Source organism: Carettochelys insculpta, chromosome 26 (genome assembly GCF_033958435.1).
Source record: "Carettochelys insculpta isolate YL-2023 chromosome 26, ASM3395843v1, whole genome shotgun sequence".
NCBI classification, from domain to species: Eukaryota; Metazoa; Chordata; order Testudines; family Carettochelyidae; genus Carettochelys; species Carettochelys insculpta.
Window position 1 is genome coordinate 7,113,992 of NC_134162.1, and position 16,777 is coordinate 7,130,768.

The 16,777-nt window shown below is 50.8% G+C and overlaps 1 protein-coding gene across 1 annotated transcript in view; it reads left to right on the forward strand.

Annotated features, from left to right (window-relative positions):
* GRM4 (glutamate metabotropic receptor 4) overlaps positions 1-16,777 on the forward strand; it is a 175,380-nt gene that overhangs the window by 91,186 nt on the left and 67,417 nt on the right. Inside the window, exon 3 of the mRNA XM_074977251.1 lies at positions 13,501-13,636. Coding sequence (XP_074833352.1) covers positions 13,501-13,636 — 136 coding nt within the window. The remainder of the gene's footprint in view (positions 1-13,500; positions 13,637-16,777) is intronic.

A 16,777-nucleotide genomic window follows, 5' to 3' on the forward strand; every position in this document is an offset into this window, starting at 1 on the left:
GGTGGGTATCTGGCAAGTCCTTAGTGTGCTTTCTGTGCGCTCGCTTCTCCTCTGCTAGCTGTCTGATCTTCATCTCGCCCTTCTGAAGGCCCTTGTGTAACCCCTGCCTCCATCTGCTGCGGTCGTCTGCTAGTTCTTCCCAGTTGTCCAGCTCGATGTCTACCTTTCTGAGGTCTCTCTTGCAGACATCTTTGTAGTGCAACTGGGGGCATCCGGGAGGTCTTTTGCCAGAGGCTAGCTCACCATACAGGATGTCTTCTGGAATCCTTCCATCACTCATCCTGTGGACGTGGCCAAGCCAGCGGAGCCGACGCTGCCTGAGGAGGGTGTGCGTGGCTGGGATTCCAGCTTGCTCGAGGACGGCGGTGTTGGTCACTCTGTCCTTCCATGATATTCCAAGGATGCGCCTGAAGCAGCGCAAGTGGAAGACGTTCAGCCTCTTTTCCTGGCGGGCATACAGGGTCCAAGTCTCTCTGCCATAAAGGAGGGTGCTGAGGATGCAGGCTCTGTAGACTTCCATTTTGGTGTGAGTGTACAGCTTGTTGTTATTCCACACTCTCTTGCTGAGTCTGGACAGAGTTGTGGCCGCTTTTCCGATCCTCCTATTTAGCTCAGTGTCCAACGACAGGGTGTCAGTGATGGTGAACCCAAGGTAAACAAACTCATGGACGACCTCTAACGTATAGTTGTCAGTGCTGATTGATGGGGATTCAGCAACATCCTGACCGAGTACGTTTGTCTTCTTTAGGCTGATGGTAAGCCCAAAGTCCTTGCACGCTTTGGAGAACCGATCCAGCAGTTTTTGAAGCTGGTCTTCTGTGTGAGACACTACAGCAGCATCGTCTGCGAACAGCATGTCTCTGATGAGGACTTCCCGCACCTTAAACTTAGCTTTCAGCCTTGCAAGGTTAAACAGTTTCCCATCAGATCTTGTGTGCAGCAAGATGCCCTCTGTTGAAGATCCAAAGGCATGCTTCAGGAGGAGTGCGAAGAAGATCCCGAACAATGTCGGAGCAAGCACGCATCCTTGTTTGACGCCGCTCCTGATTCTGAAAGCATCCGATAATGCGCCATCATATTGGATGGTTCCTCTCATGTCTTCGTGGAATGACTGGATCATCTTGAGTAACCGTGGAGGACAGCCTATCTTGTGGAGCAGTTTGAACAGACCATCCCTGCTGACAAAGTCAAAGGCCTTGGTCAGGTCGATGAAGGCTATGTAGAGTGGCTTTCTCTGCTCCCTGCACTTCTCCTGCAGCTGCCTTAGAGAGAAGACCATATCAACGGTAGACCTCTCTGCACGGAATCCGCACTGTCATTCGGGGTACACCCTCTCAGGAATCTTCTGGAGTCTGCCAAGGATGACGCGAGCGAACGGTTTACCAGTGACGCTTAGGAGGGAGATTCCACGGTAGTTGTTGCAGTCGCTTCTGTCTCCTTTGTTCTTATACAAGGTTACAATGTTAGTGTCACGCATATCGTGTAGAACCTCACCCTCTTTCCAGCACAGGCACAGTAGCTCATGTAGGGGTTCCACGAGTGTGTCTGCGGCACACTTGATTACCTCTGGTGGTATACCACCCCGGCCAGGGGCCTTTCCTGCTGCAATGCTGTCGATGGCTCTCTTCAATTCATCCGCAGTCGGTTCCTGATCCAGTTCGTCCATTACTGGTAGGAGCTCGACGGCATCGAGGGCTGCGTCAACCACAACGTTCTCGCGTGAGTACAGCTCGGAGTAGTGCTCAACCCGGCACTCCATCTGTTTGGCTTTGTCAGCGATGACTTCACCAGATTTGGATTTCAGAGGTGCCATCTTGTTCTGGGTGGGTCCTAATGCCTTCTTCATACCCTCGTACATTCCTCTGAGATTACCAAAGTCAGCACAGGTCTGGATGCTGCTGCATAGCTGGAGCCAGTGGTTGTTGGCACAGCGCCTGGCTGTCTGCTGTACTGTTCTTCTGGCCGCTCTAAGTGCTTGCTGGGTACTCTGGCTCGGTGAGCGTTTGTACTCCAGGAGTGCAGCACGCTTCTTTTCAATGACTGGAATCATCTCATCGGAGTTAGCTTCCAACCAGCCGTTCGTGTTTCTAGCTCTTCTTCCAAACACTGACAAGGCCGTGTTGTAAACTGTATCCCTCAGATGTTGCCATTTGGATGTCACATCAGCGCCCCCAGGGCCGCTGCACAGATTTTCCTCACCACTGTTCCCTCTAATGCTTAATGTCCATGTGTAGAATAAATTTTGCATGCACTGATGCATGTGTGGATGTGCACCACCAACAGAAACATACACTGCCGGCTGCGGGCGCCCCACCAATCAGCTGGGTGTCACCTGAATCTCTCCTGGACAGCTGCCCAAGCACTCAGCTTACAGGGAACCCTGCCCCACTATCCTTGCTCCCTATCACAAGTGGCCAGGGTGATAGAGCCCAAAACAGCCTTGCCCTAGGGATGTAAAATCCCGGTTAATGGGTTAAATGATTTAACCCATTAACCAATTAAATGGGGCCTGGCTGGGTTGGAGCACCTCCCAGGCCACTGCCCATGAGGGCTGCTCAGGCCACATGGGAGCACCCCCCTCTGGCAGCTGTGTGGGACTGGAGCAATGTCCTGCCTGTGCTGGGTGGGAGGCTGCTCCAGCCCCTACTGATTAACCTATAACATCCCTAGCCCTGCCCAGACCAGTCAGGGTGGGATACCTAAAACACACAGGCCCTATGCAGAGGGGAAATGTCTGGGTCTCCAGGGACATCCTGTGGTGACCTACCTTTCAGAGAAGGGCATGGCTCTGTGCCCCGAGTGCACAGTCTTTTGTGTTCAGGTAGCATTGGGTGTGCTGGTGTTTGCCTTTGTGCAGGCAAACACCTGGCTTTGGGCATGCGTACTTACGAATGTATGCTAATAGCGGTGTGTAAACACGAGTGTGTACCTCCAAGTGCAATTGCACGTGGGCGCTGGGACTTTATGAAAGGTTCTGATGTTTGCAAACTGCTCCTGATGTCGGATTCTCTCCCTTGATTGCCATGGAAACAGTAATTAAGCTGCAGCGGCACTTTAAAGAGCCAGTGTCTCTGCTGGCAAAGCAGGTGGTAGCCCCAGACTGGGCAGGGAGCTCAGCACCCACGCCCGGTGGCTAGTCATTGTTTTGTGGATCAGCCTGGCTCTGTTGACACTGCCATGTGCTGTCTGTCTGGTTTTGCTGGTCCGCCTGCCTTTGCTGGAATCTGTTTATCCAACTTCCTTCCCTTCATCCGTCTGCCTCCTCATATGGGAAGAAAGCATGAATTTGGCACAGTATCCTCCCATAAAAATAGCCTGTACCTGGCAGCATTAGAAGCATATAAACTCTGCTGCAGAGACAGGAGGAAGAGGCTTGTGGTTTAGACGCTGGACGTAGGAGTTACTGCAAGAGGAGGTGTGATTTCTGGCTCAGGCAGCTATAACTCTGCTAGCTTTGATGGAAGTAGGAGCGTCCCTGCAGTGGCGTAAGGTGGCAGCTTGGGCTAGCTGCCCAAATACAATTCTGTCTGAGATCCTTGATAGTGAAAATAGTGGTGGGGCTGTGGCGGTCATGTATCACATTCACTCAATTAAAGTGAGTGTTGGTGCAGCTATCAGAGTTGGAACAGACACCCGTCTCCAATGTAGATGGACCCTTAGGATCAAGACAGCTGGCCTCAGCTCTTGGCTCCGCCACAAATGCCCCATGGGACCATGGCTGTGACACTCCATATCTCTGGGCCTCAGTTTTCTCATTTTGTAAAATGAAGTTAAAAAGATTTTATTAAAGTGAATGTTTCAGAGATAGAGAGACAAGGTACAAATTAAAAACTAAGGCATGAATTGGGGGATCAGGGTTGGGTTGTGGGGGAATACAGGGTTGGTTAACACAGTGAAGGAGATACATAACAAACACAAGCCACCTCGTCCCTGATGGAGGTGGGGTGGATTTTTCAAGTCAGTGGATAAGTGTCTCTGGGATGCCATGCATATAAGGTATAAGGTTGCAAAGCAAGTAGGTGGATGGGTGAAGCATGTCGCTAGCGGGTGTGTCCCCCTTGGTGTGTCGGTGTCTTCTGAGAAAAGATACAAAGGCCATCAGGGAAGGAAGTGGCTTGTTTCCTTGACTGAAGAATGCACTTTGTCTTGTGCAGCTAGATGGGAGCACTTTGGACCAGGAACTGCCTTTCGCTTTGAAATCCACGGAACTACAGCGAAGGGTGGTTCCTATCTCGGATCACTTCACACAGTGCCGTCCTGAGCTCTACCTGTGCTTCTAGGTCCCACGAAGACCAACTGATTGATAGACAGGTCTTTTGTGCTATGATTCTGGTCCAGTTGAGTGCATCTCCCCTGCATTCCACAGGTGTTTAACATGCATGATGAGCTATGGCATGTGTGTGTGTGGGGGTGGGGGAGGGCAGGGAGAGAATGAAGAGAAAGCTGCCAACATCTAGGGAGCTGTGTGTCTGCTGGTAATACCTGTGTAGATTTGTCCCTGCAAACATGTTCCCTCCCCATGACCCCCGCCCTTCTCCAGCCCAGCTGTTTTATATTCAGAGGTGGAAAACTCCGAAGCCACCCAGGGGAGTTAAGCATGTAAATCCTGTAATCTGTGACGGAGATAAAAGACCCCTCCTCTTTCCTCACCCAGCTGCAGGTGGAATCTTCCTGTTTGGGCCCTTGCCGCTGGCTGTGGGATGCACTTACGGTTGGAATGTGGGTTCAGGGAGGGGCTCTGGTTTGACCGTGGGGCAGAGGCAGCATTATGTGACAATCCATGCGTGGGTTTTTCTTTTTCTTTGGTCTGATCAGTGGAAATCCAGAATAATCCCTTGGAATCCAAGGAATGACAGCAGCGCAAAACCGTATAGACGGTGATAGTATACTGGGAGTACTGCAACAGTCTGCTGGCCCCAGTCCTGTAGTCAGTGCCCATTGCGCTAGGGGCTGTACAAACATAGACCACCCTTGTTGCAAAGAATTTGATTGGATTGACTTGGATTGGAGACTCCAGCATGGGGTGTTGGGTTTGAGTTCCATGCTGGAGGTTCCCTCCATGTCTTGGAGCTGTGTGTGTACGTGGAAAAATATTTGACCAACTCGCTTTCCAAAGCTATTTGGGAGGACAGCACAGGCAGTGCAATTGCCGTTTTTGTGGGCTACAGCGCATGGGTCTGTGCAGATGTGTATGTGTGGTTGTGTTGGATAGGGTGTGACTGAAGAGGAGTGTGCGAGGCTTTTATTCCCCTGGTTAGGCTTAATGTGGTTCCTGATGCCCTCGAGTAACACCAGGCGAGCGCCTCGGTTTCCTTAAGTACAGCATCAGTGCATAGCAGTAAAGGGAGTTTCAGTGTGGTGTCTTCTCAGACATAGACAATGGAAGTTCCTGCCCTTTGTAACCGAGGCAAGCAGGTGACACCTTTCTTCCCTGGGGAAACAGGGCAAAGGAGGGAGGAGAGGCCTGGCTGGTTTGAATCAGAACTGGGCTGTTGGGGGCAGTCAGTATTGTCTGGCTGGAGAGGGACAAAGGATGTCCAGGGTCCCAGTTTGGGGACCCCCTCTGGGCCTTATCTCCCAGATGTCACGGAGTGTGGGGGGCTTACAAACCTTTGGAAGGTCACCCCAGACTAGCAGTCACTTGCTTTGTTGCTAGGGCAGCAGCTCAGACCTTGCTGGGCCTGATAGTTTGGGAAGCTCTTCCTGCAAGACATGGAGATAATCCAGTTTGTAGTGGGTTGCCAGCAGTGTGGGAGATACTTTATATTGGAAGCACGGCGCATTTGAGGCGAGTGATGGAAAGGATGATGGGGCAGTTGGGGTGGTATAGAAAGGGCTCCTCCAAGCAGAGGGAGCTCAGTCTCTTCAGCTATGGGGAGAGAAGGGGTTGTCTATAGAGGGGATGCAGCCTTGGACAGAGCAGCGTTGCAGAAAATCAGGGTAACTCTGGCCTGACTCACTCCCAGGCTGAAGGCCTGATAGAGGGGCCTGAGGAGGTCCTAGGGCTTCATAGGGACATCTAGGAATAGGACTAGGCAGTAGCCCCCCCCCCCTCTGATGATGAGTGTCTACTTCAGGCTGCAGCTTGTCACTCTATGAAGAATGGCAGTGGATCAGTGAGACAAGTGGTGGGCTTATGGGCAACTGGTTTCCCTGGGAGGGAAGAACTCCTGGACGGGGGCATGGCTGTGGAAAGGCTAAAGAAAGGGTGTACCCTGCAAATGGTGATGGAAAGGGCAGGTAATGGTGGGTGAGAGACAGCCAGAAGAGGGCTTTCTGGTGCTGAAGCGAGTTGATTCCCACACAGACCAGCAGGAGGCTCCACCCCAGTGAGTGTAACCTGTCCCAGGAAAGCTAGAATGAGGGTGGAATTTGTCCTTCTCTGCTGCACCCATGAGGCTGATGCTAGCAGCTCAAGTCCTCTCCTGGGCCTTGGAGCTGTGCCTCTTTTTCAGCAGGGACTAAGGCTGAGGGAGGTGGGAATGACAGAAGCAGCTGGTGGGTTCCTGTCTCTGACGCTGCCCAGCTCAGTTAGCATGGTCCCTGGCAGAGCTGGGTGGAGAACTGTGTTCACAGCCCACAAAATATTTTTGAATTTAAAAAAAAAAAAAACAGATTCGGGAGGAATAATCAAAGTCTTGAAAAATTTCCCAAACACAAGTCTTGGCTTTGAGTCAATAGAAATGTTTCATTTAGATAACGGTGGAACATTTTGTATCACTGTCAAACTGTTGTAAACTCTGAATTATAAATTAACTTTGGGTTTGAGCTGGAAGCCCAAACATTGACATTTGAATCCCTCTTGACAATTTCAAAACATTTCACCCCCCACAAAATGTTGCTTTTGTCATAGGACATCCATTGGGACTGATCCTTTCCATAGAGTTCTGGGTTGTTTGAATTGGCAATTTTCACCACATGCTGTGGAAAGATGCCTGATCTGTTCTGGTCCCTGCTAGCAGCCTGCCATGAATGGGAGGGAGAAACCTCTCTGAGGCTCATTTTGCCCCAGTAATGGAGTAGGAAGCTGTGGAAAAGCACAGCGCTCGCTTGTTCACCATGGCCTCTTGCTGCAGAGCCTTCTGGCCAACAATGCATCCGGGGGACGGGATACAGAGTTACTTAGGGGCTTCTGAGGGATTCCTGTCTGAGCTAGATTCTCCATTCCTACCTACCCCAGGGACTTACTGATAGAGCCAGATCTCATCCCACTACCTGGGTCTGTGCTACATGCGCTAATGGGGCGTGTTCCTCTCCCATCAGTGCGCACACATGCAGAGATCAACCTGTGCCCTAGAAGACAGGATGAGACAAATACAGAAACCCAGCTGTGCACTGACACACATGCACGAAGGCCAACCTGTGTACAGCAGGGTCATGTGCTCAGATGTGCCCAGGGGCCTGTTGTCAGTCTCGCATATGTACAACTAGTCGTTTTCTCCCAAGTGTGAAGAGGTGGCTCTCACTCACTTGCATGGATGTACATGTACAGTACAGGGTTCCCTCTAATTTTTCCATCCAGAGGTGGAATAAATTTTATGTGCACCAAGGCATGTATAGATGTGCACCACCAATAATAACACATGCGGCCAGCTGTGGGTACTCTGCTCATCAGCTGGAAGGCACCTGAATCACTCCTGGGCTGCTGCCCAAGCACTCAGCTTACAGGGAATGCTGGCCATCATGCTCTGCTCGGGGCACAGGCTGCTGGAGGGTAGGCTACATGATCTTTAAGGAAAAGCTCCACAGATGCTTCCAACCTGAAACTAGTCACCCTCCCCTCTCCGGCATGCTTGGTCTTTGAGTTACTAAGCACTGGCTGCACCTCTGTGGGGTGTTTGCGGCAGTGTACATGGCATGAAGACTCAAGGTGGTGCCTGGTCTAGGAGGAGCCACAATATAACTTCAGGAGCAAGACAGTGCTTAGCACCCAAAGGGGGAGGCACCTTAGAAGCATCCAAGCTAGCTGAATGGCAAAAGGCGGGGCAGCTGTGAATCCACCTTCGGAAAAAGAGCTGCGCTCGGTGCCTATGGGGCATTGCCTGTTGTGCCTTGTGAATGGCCTGTGCCTGGCTTCCTGCTCATGGTTATTCATGAGCTGCTCCCCATTAACCTTTCCCCTTCATGGGCGCCTCTTGTCATGGAGATGCCATTTCTCTTGCAATTACAGCCAGCAAGCGCATGAGCACTTTGCAAAGGGCTTTATTGCTGGAGAGGGGGATGCTGAGCCAGGGGTGGGGCAAGAAGGGGGCTAGGGACAGAGATGCAACAGAAGACGAAGAGAGAATGGACAGAATTAAGGAGAGGTGAGGTGACCCCATCTCCATTCACTAACCAAAAGGTCTGATCCAGCACCCATAGGAAGCAAGGGGAGAGGTCCCTGGGTGGTGGCAGGATCTGGGTCAGCCCAAGGTAGCAACAGGTAGAGAAAGAGGGAAGAGCTGGTGAAGGGGAGTAGAGGAGATTCTTAGCCCTGTGCATGTGCCCAGCTCAAGAGGGCTCATTAGGGCTATTGGCATGTTTGGATCCAATGGGAATCATGGGACAATATAGATGGGGCCCCCCTGGGCTGCCCGTGAGATCAGAGCCCCTCCTGTCCCCAGGGGGAGAAAGGGAACACAATGGGATAAGGTTTTATAAGGCATCACCTGCTCTTCTTCCCCGGGTCCCAGCCTTCTCTTGTACTGTCTGTGGCTGGAGGTGTAGTCCAGTGGCCCTGATTCAGTGTGGGAGACTGGGCTGTTCGCATGCTGTCCCTGTGACTCAGTTTCCCGATCAGTAAAATGGAGAGCATGAGCCTTTTCTACCTTGTGGGAGCAGGGTGTGCGTGTGTGTGTGTGCACGTGTGTGTGTGAAAAGTGGGTTGTGAAGGTTCATGTGGACTTAGTCCTCTCTGCACAGGACTAACAAGAAGTGTCAGAACTGCTAAAAGGCCACTTAATCCCTCTTGTGGGCCCAAAGTGATGCACAGGCCTATGGCACCGGAATGAATTCACCCAGTTGCAAAGCACTCTGGGGCCTCCAGATGAAAGCTGCCGGAGGAGGACAGGGTATTCTCGGAGGCAGTGTGCCTAGTGGATAGTGCACTGGCCTGGGGCTCAAGGGACCCGAGTTATATTCTGGGCTCTGCTACTGGCACACTAGATAACCTTGGGCAAGTTATTTCCCTGCTTGGTGCCTCAGTTTCCCCATCTGCAAAAGAGGGATAAAGATAGCAGTCTCCTTTGTGAAGACCTATGAAAGCTACTGCTACAAGTGCTGGATAAGGACTGGGCTCTGTTGTTCCCTCTGATACTCAGGTAATACCCACAGTCCCCAAGCAGTGTTCCTCTTTTTCCATCCATGTGCAGAATAAATTTTATTGTGTGCACTAAGGTATGTGGATGTGCACCACCAGCAGAAGCACAGGCTGCCGGCTGTGGACACTCTGCCAATCAGCTGGGCAGCATTCGAATCTCTCCTGGCTGGCTGCCCAAGTGCTCACCTTAGAGGGAACAGTGCCATCAAGACTTTATCTACTCTAGTCTCTCCTTGGTGTGCCCAGGCTTCTTCAATTCAAATACTAATATTGCTGGTCCAATCTCATGCTGCAGGCTTGAGCCAAGGCACAAGCTGGTCAGCTGGGGCTCATGAGTGAAGATGTGCTGATTTCTACCACCTGAGGATCTGGCTCGGGGAGCTCCCACTGCCAGATAGAGGAATGCTCCGGTTCAAGAATTCCTTTGCCACCCACAGCCTGCTGCTGTCCCTCTGCTGCCAATGGCCCACAGCACAGCTGCCAGAGTCTCCTCTGCAGGAGGAGGTTGTCCTCTCTGCGTGGCAGGAGTTCTGGGAAATCTCTCTGCAATGGCAGTTGTGTGCTAATTACTCTGACCTTTGCTTAAGCGGAGGATCCTTTAGCAGACGGCAATGTCATTTACTATGCAAATTGAGACCATCAATTATGTCCGGAAGGTCCTGGCTTGTTTAATTTTCTCTCCTAGCTCTTTTTTTCAGTTTTTTTTTCCTCTGCTGCCTGCCAAAAAGTTGCAGCGAGGAGCTGCTGGCTTTTGGCAGGGCCACGGCTGGCCGGCCTGCAGGGTTAAAGCCCATCAGACAGGAGTGAGGTTGGTTAGTCAGCCAGCTTTCCCTCTTTTTAAACTTTTAATTAGCTGTTTTTTCAAATGCCCCCAGATTGTCTCAGTGAGGAGGTTGCAGAGAGCTCCCATCTTGGCCATCAAGAGTGGAGGAGCTGCTTTTACAAAATAGACCAGTGTACCAGCTGGCACTGCTGCCATTGTTCCCTCTGAGGTTTTATCCATGCATGGGCAGAATAAATTTTATGTGCACATGTGCACCACCATAGAAATATGCACTGCTGCCTGTGAGCGGCTGCGGGTGCTCTGCTGACCAGCTGGGCAGCACCTGAATATCTCCTGGGTGGCTGCCCAAGCACTCGGCTTACAGGGAACACTGCCTCTCACCTGTCTATTACCACAAATGCCGCCAGATGCCATAGGAGAAGATGATGAAATTCTTGCAAGGTGAGAATTGCACCCTTGCATGGAGGCTCCACTCTGGGGCCTTGCACTCCATAAACTCCAAGGACTTGGGTCTTGTGCTGGACTGGATTTCACCCAGTGTTCCTAAGGGCTGGATATTCTGCACCCACGATGAGGGCCAGCTTTTCCAAACTTGCCACCATTTATTTCAGTGCCTTGAATGGGCATTGACTCTTGTTGAATTTCCTCCTGGCCCAAACAGGAGCCTGGAGTGTGAGGGTGGAAAGCCCTCTATAGTCTATCTGGCATAACTGCAGATTATAAACCAGCCCCCGTCTGTTATGGAAGTCCATGGGTGGCACCAAAGATGAATTTGCCCATTACTTAGATGGCAAGGTTTTGGTTCTGTTTGTACAGCACTGTGTGCAACAGGGTCCTGATTCATGACTGGGATGCTGACATGCTATCACAACACATACGTATAATGGAAAAATTATGATATACAGGTTGAACCCCCCTCTAATCTGAAACTCTCTCGTTTGGCAACATCTGCAATCTGTCATGATTTTAGTTGTCTGGACGACCACTTACCGTGAGTGTTGCCAAGTTTTCTGTGGTCCCATACAGTTTGTTTCCAGCCACCAGTCCTGGATCTCAGTGTTCTGTGTTGTTATTTAGCTCTAATTTATCCCTGAATGTCTTCTAAGAGCCCAGTAAGCAGTGGACATGTTGGTAATGCTGAGCTAGACAATATTGACCTCCTGTGGTCTGGCAAACTCCCTTGTGTGGGACCTGTCAGGTCCTGAGGGTGCTGGGTTAAAGAGGTTCAACCTGTATTTCTACTGACCCCATTGCCATCATACTCCAGAGGCATTATGTAACAGAATGGTACCTGTTTGGCTCATGAGTGAACAGAGGAGCTAAACTGGCGATGCTTATTTCTGGAAGGATGGGGAGCTTGGAACTTAAGGGGCCAAGCTCTAGGCGAAAGGTCAGAAAGCCCGAGGGTGATAAACCCGAGTTTACATGCACAGGTGCAAGAAGCAGGCCAGGGCACAACATGAGAGATTCAAAACTGATGGGCTTATCTGAAAGCTGTGTGGGACACAAAAATGAGTGGCAAAGCAAGGGCGGGGTGAGGAGTGCTGCTCTGAGATCTGAGAGTATGGAAAGGGGGAGTGTAGAGGAAGGGCTGGGGGAGATGCCAGAGGTGGGAACTGCTGAAGAATTAAGACCAAGAGGGTAGCAGAGTGGTTCTGGCTGGATATGACAGATGTTAAAAGGAATAAGTGGATGGGATAGATTAGCTCTCCAGATGGCTGATCAGAGGGAACACCTTGACATGGAGGTGGTGATACAAATCAAAGTGAGGTGTGGAAATAAGGGGAAATTCTGTCTCTTCCAGGGCCTGGCCCATAGGAGGGAAGAATGCACTGAGCAAATATATTTGGTGCAGTAGGGGTCCATTGGAGCCAACAGAAGTCAGCCCATGATGCAGAAGGAGCAGTGTCCTCCATGGGCCCTTCTGGCTGAGACAGAGCTCAAATGGTGACGATGGCACTATGAGTGTTGTTTATTCCAGTGACACATAGAGGTTCATGTGAGATCCTGGCCCTGTGGAGCCAGGTGTCATGTGACCCCTCCCCCACAGAACGTCCCCTGGCCCCAGTGAGCTTAGAGTGTACAGCCCAGACACAGGGTAGGAGAAGAGGTCTGAGCTCAGTCTTTGGCTCGCTGGGGGACCTGGGGCAAATCACTTAATTTCTCCACATCTTCAGTTCTATGTCCATAACACGGAGGTGGCTGTACCGCCCTCCCCTCATTGTCATCTGCCTGGTTTGCTAAGGTGGTGAGCTTTGGGGAACAGTGTTGGAAATAATTATCCTAAGGAGTTTGTGAAGCTTTACTGCACTTTGATGTCTACATGCACGTTCCTTGATTAGGCTCAGAGGCCACTTGTTACTGGCTACCACCAAAACATCAAGACAAGCTGTTCTCAGGCAAAGAAACTTCAAAACCAGATTGCAATGAGAGAAGAGACAGCTGAGCTGGAATTCATATGCAAATTTGACACTGTGAACTAAGGACTAAACGCACACCTGGAGTGGTATTCACATTACAATAGGTAATTTCCCATTCAGGTTCTCCACCCTTCTCATCTCTGTAGATGAGCTACATACGCTCAGATTTTACGAGCACTCAAGTCACATTCCCATCTCTGTATCCCAGGTTGGTTTTTCAGATTGGATGTTAGGAAAAATTCATAACTCTCAGTATGGTTAAGTAGTGGAATAAATTGCCTAGGGTGATTGTAGAATTTCCATCACTGGAGATATTTTAAGAACAGGTTAGATAGATATCTACCAGGGATGGTCTAGATGGTGCTTGGTCCTGCCAAGAGGGCAGGGGACTGGCCTTGATGACCTCGTGACCAGTTCCAGTGTTCTCTGAGTCTATGAATTCTTCTTTCTCAGGATTTTAGTCTCTTTTTGGCCTCACGCTAACATCCCAACTTAACTTAACACTATTATTTACCTAGGTCCCATGCAGGCCTTTGTTCCTACAGGCCTGGCCAGTCTCTTGCTATGTGTTTGTGGACCTCCCAGTAAAATAGCAGGCTGGTTCTGACCAGAGCCTCGAGGTGTGGCTGCAGTATGGAGCAGGTGGACATTTGCTGCCCCTAGCCATATATGAGGGCCTCACACCGGTCTTGTGCTGTTTTCCTGGGGTTATAAATAATTGGCGTGCACGTAGGCACAATATGATGGGCAAATTCCATATGCTGCAGTGCTGCACTGTGTGCCATTCGTGCATGCTGCTGTTGCCAGCAGAAGCAGCTGCAGTTTGCCCCCTTCTGGGGCTTATCAGTGTTCAGAGACGTGTCAAGCAGGTGGGACCCAACATCAAATCCTCCTTTCTCCCCAGCAGTTGTGTTTCCCCCATCGTACGGATCAGGTGTTGGGCAATTGAGTAGGGCCTGTGGTTCGACGGTCTCTCTAAACACGCTATATCTTTGCAGGGGGAGTGTGCGTGGCTCAGTCGGTCAAGATTCCTCGGGAGCCCAAGGCAGGAGAGTTCGATAAGATCATTCGCCGGCTCCTGGAGACCTCCCACGCCCGGGCCGTCATCATCTTTGCCAACGAGGACGACATCAGGTGAGAGGAGAACGGGTTAGGGGGAGGGGCAAACTGGAGGATCATTGTTGTTGATTGGCCCCGGCAGCCTGTGTTTTACAGGCTGCATCACAGTGTTGGCTCTGGGACAACAGGGGGAGCTGCAGATGCTTCAAGGCCCCCAGCACAGGAATTAATCTCATCCTAATCATGCCATCTCTCCTGCATTGTTGATTGGTGTATGTGGTACATACTTGTAATGAGGGCAGTGGAGACTAATGGAGAATGCTCCAATCTGGGAATCAGGGGTCTGTACCTGACTTTGCCATTGACTCTGTGTGAGCTTGGGCTAGTCATTTTGATCCACATTTCCCCAAGAGGCTGCTGGTTTGGGGAGGGGGCTCACTTTTTGGCAGCCCAGCTTGAGTCCCTTAAGAACATATTGCAATAGTGAGCTGCAGCAGGCAAATCAAGATGACATACAGCGGTTTACATTGTTTACAGAGCCTAATGATTCACAGCGATTTACCCCTGATTTGTACAAGTGTCTCATTTATTAATCAGCAAACATTATGTAAATGTGGGCAATCCATGGTTTTAAAGCCGTTTACATCAAAGATGCAAACGACCAAAGTTTCTTTTTTGCTCCTTAATAGAAATGTCTGAAAACATGACATTCATGCTTGCTCGCTTCTGCGCTGAGGACTCCGGGGTTTACCTTGCTGTGTAAATGGCAAGCACCATTAAACAGGGGTTTGTAAACATTTAACCATGCAAAGGGTGTGTGCAAAGTGGGTAATTACATCCTATTAACACTCAAGGGTGTACACACACACACACACACACACTGGAAAATGTATTTCTTTGTGCAACAGCAGCTTGATACTCACTGCTGGTCAGACTGAGTTCTGTTACACTGGAGGAATTACCTTGCCATCCATTGGGATTGCTCCAGATGTACAGAAGCATAAATGAGGTAGGGGATGTCCCCTTGCTACTGTTCAGTAATGATTCATACTTCAGCAGTTTGCTTTTTCTTTATGGGCCAGCTGCCCTGCTGATGTAAATCAGCATAGCTCCATTGACGTTAAGGCAGCGGCACCATGTACCCCCACTGAAAAATTGGCCTATGCCCCGGTGTTTAATCTACAAAGTGGTGTAATTCAAGGAAAGGCTAAATTAGTTATTTGTATGAGGATTGTGGGAGCACAGCAAGGCCCTGTTTGAGCTTGGCGCTTCATTGTGAGAGGGGCTAGTCAAGGGACAGATGCCAAAGAGTGTGACGTGGGATAAAAAAGCCTCGGGGAAAGCCATTTTACAGCCAGATGTCCAGGTGTCATTTGGCCAAGCTCCATTCATTGGCCTCAGTAGAATGACATCAGTTCACACACACTGAGGAATGGATCCTGTACTCTGGCTGGGAAGAACAACAGATGCAAACCCCCAAGCGAAAAGGTAGATGTTAGCTGCCCCAACCAGGGTTCCCTCTAATTCTCCCTATACGTGGATGGAATAAATTTTGTTATGAGCACCAAGGCATGTGGGGGGCTTGGTCCAGAGAGGTGCTGAAGGCTTGTATCTTCCAGCAATGTTGGGAGCACTCTGCACCACTCAGCCTCTGCCCTCGCTGCCTATCTAAGCTCTTACAGCCAGGCCCTCCAGCGTCTACGCCTCTGCCCTCTCCTCTTCCCCTGGCTTGTCACATCATCTGTACCCATCTCCAAGGCTTCCAGCGCTGCACAGGTAACTTGGGGGACCTGCCCCAGAGCTCAGTGAAGTTACTGGGTCCGACTTAATGGAGCCTTGGATGTACTGTTGGGAAGAGAATTTCCGCACTCCCACCCAGTTGTTTCTCATTAAACATAAAGGCACATTTATAACTCACCCTTCCTATGGCAGGGATTTCATTACTTGCAACCCGCGTCTGGATGGCAGTATTATATTTTTGTTAAAAGCCACGCTCCACAGAGCCACAGGGACACTGAGCATCTGTGACACGACCCTGGCCAATCAGCTCTGTCAGCTGTGTGACCCCTTCCCTAGCTCCTAGAGCCGGCTCCCTGTCTCAGTGAAAAGCATAGGAGGTTCAGAAAGTGGTGCAATCCCAGCCCAACCACACAACTCAGAGCAAAAAGGTTTGGGAAGGATTTGGGAGCAGTGTTCCCTGTCAGCTGAGCAGTTGGGTGGCCACCCAGGGGGTTACCAGAGTGCCCACAGCCGGCAGCGTGTGTTTCTACTGCTAGTGGACATCTGCTCATGCCTGGGTGCACATAACAAAATTTATTCCGTGCATGGATGAAAAAATTTAGAGGGAAGGTCCTTAGGTGGCGTGTTTCAGTGGAAGGATGCTAGTATGCAGGGATCGAGGCTGGGGAGAAAGGGGTAGTGCTGGGCATCAAGGACAGAGCATCATCGTCAGCTGTGTGGCAGTGTCTGGTTGCCTGCCCAGGGGGCACTCAGTCACCTGGCAGTGCCAAGTTCAGAGGTTGCACTGGCAGGAACAGATGTCTTACTCCAGCAGCTCGGGAGGTTGAGCCGACCTGCCTCCCTGCATGCCTGGAACACGCCTCCTCCCCGCTGGAGACTTTCCAGCCTGCTGCTGTGTAATTTGATTTTTCCTAATGTTTGGTAATTAAAGGGGGAATTGAATCACCTGTCAGCCAGCATGCGAATGGGGCTGGAGAGCCCGTCTCTGTGCAGCCCTGGCTGGAGGGAGGGGTGAAGCTGCAGCCACGTGCTGGAATCAGGGATCAGGCTGGCTGCGTGCTCTGTGGCTGTTGCATGTTTCACTCTGCTGCACAAACCTGGGGGAGAGGCACAGGACCGTGCAGTTCATAGTCGCTGGTTGCATCATGCACCTGACCCCCGAGCTTATTTGCTAGCTTCTACTTATTGCTATGGGCTCCTGCCCTCTCTCTTCACTGGAGTCAGGCATGATCCCCAGCCAGTGTACCCCATAAGCTGAGCGTTTCAGTGGCCGCCCAGGAGAGATTCAGGTGCTGCCCAGCTGATTAGCAGATGCTCACAACCCCCCACAGCCAGCAGCCTGTGTTTCTGCTGGTGGTGTACAGCCACACATGACTTGGTGCACATAACAAAATTAGTTCCACCCATGGATGGAAAAAATTAGTGGGACCCCTAGGAATGACCCCAGTCCCATGCGCAGTGGATCAGGGCTGTCTC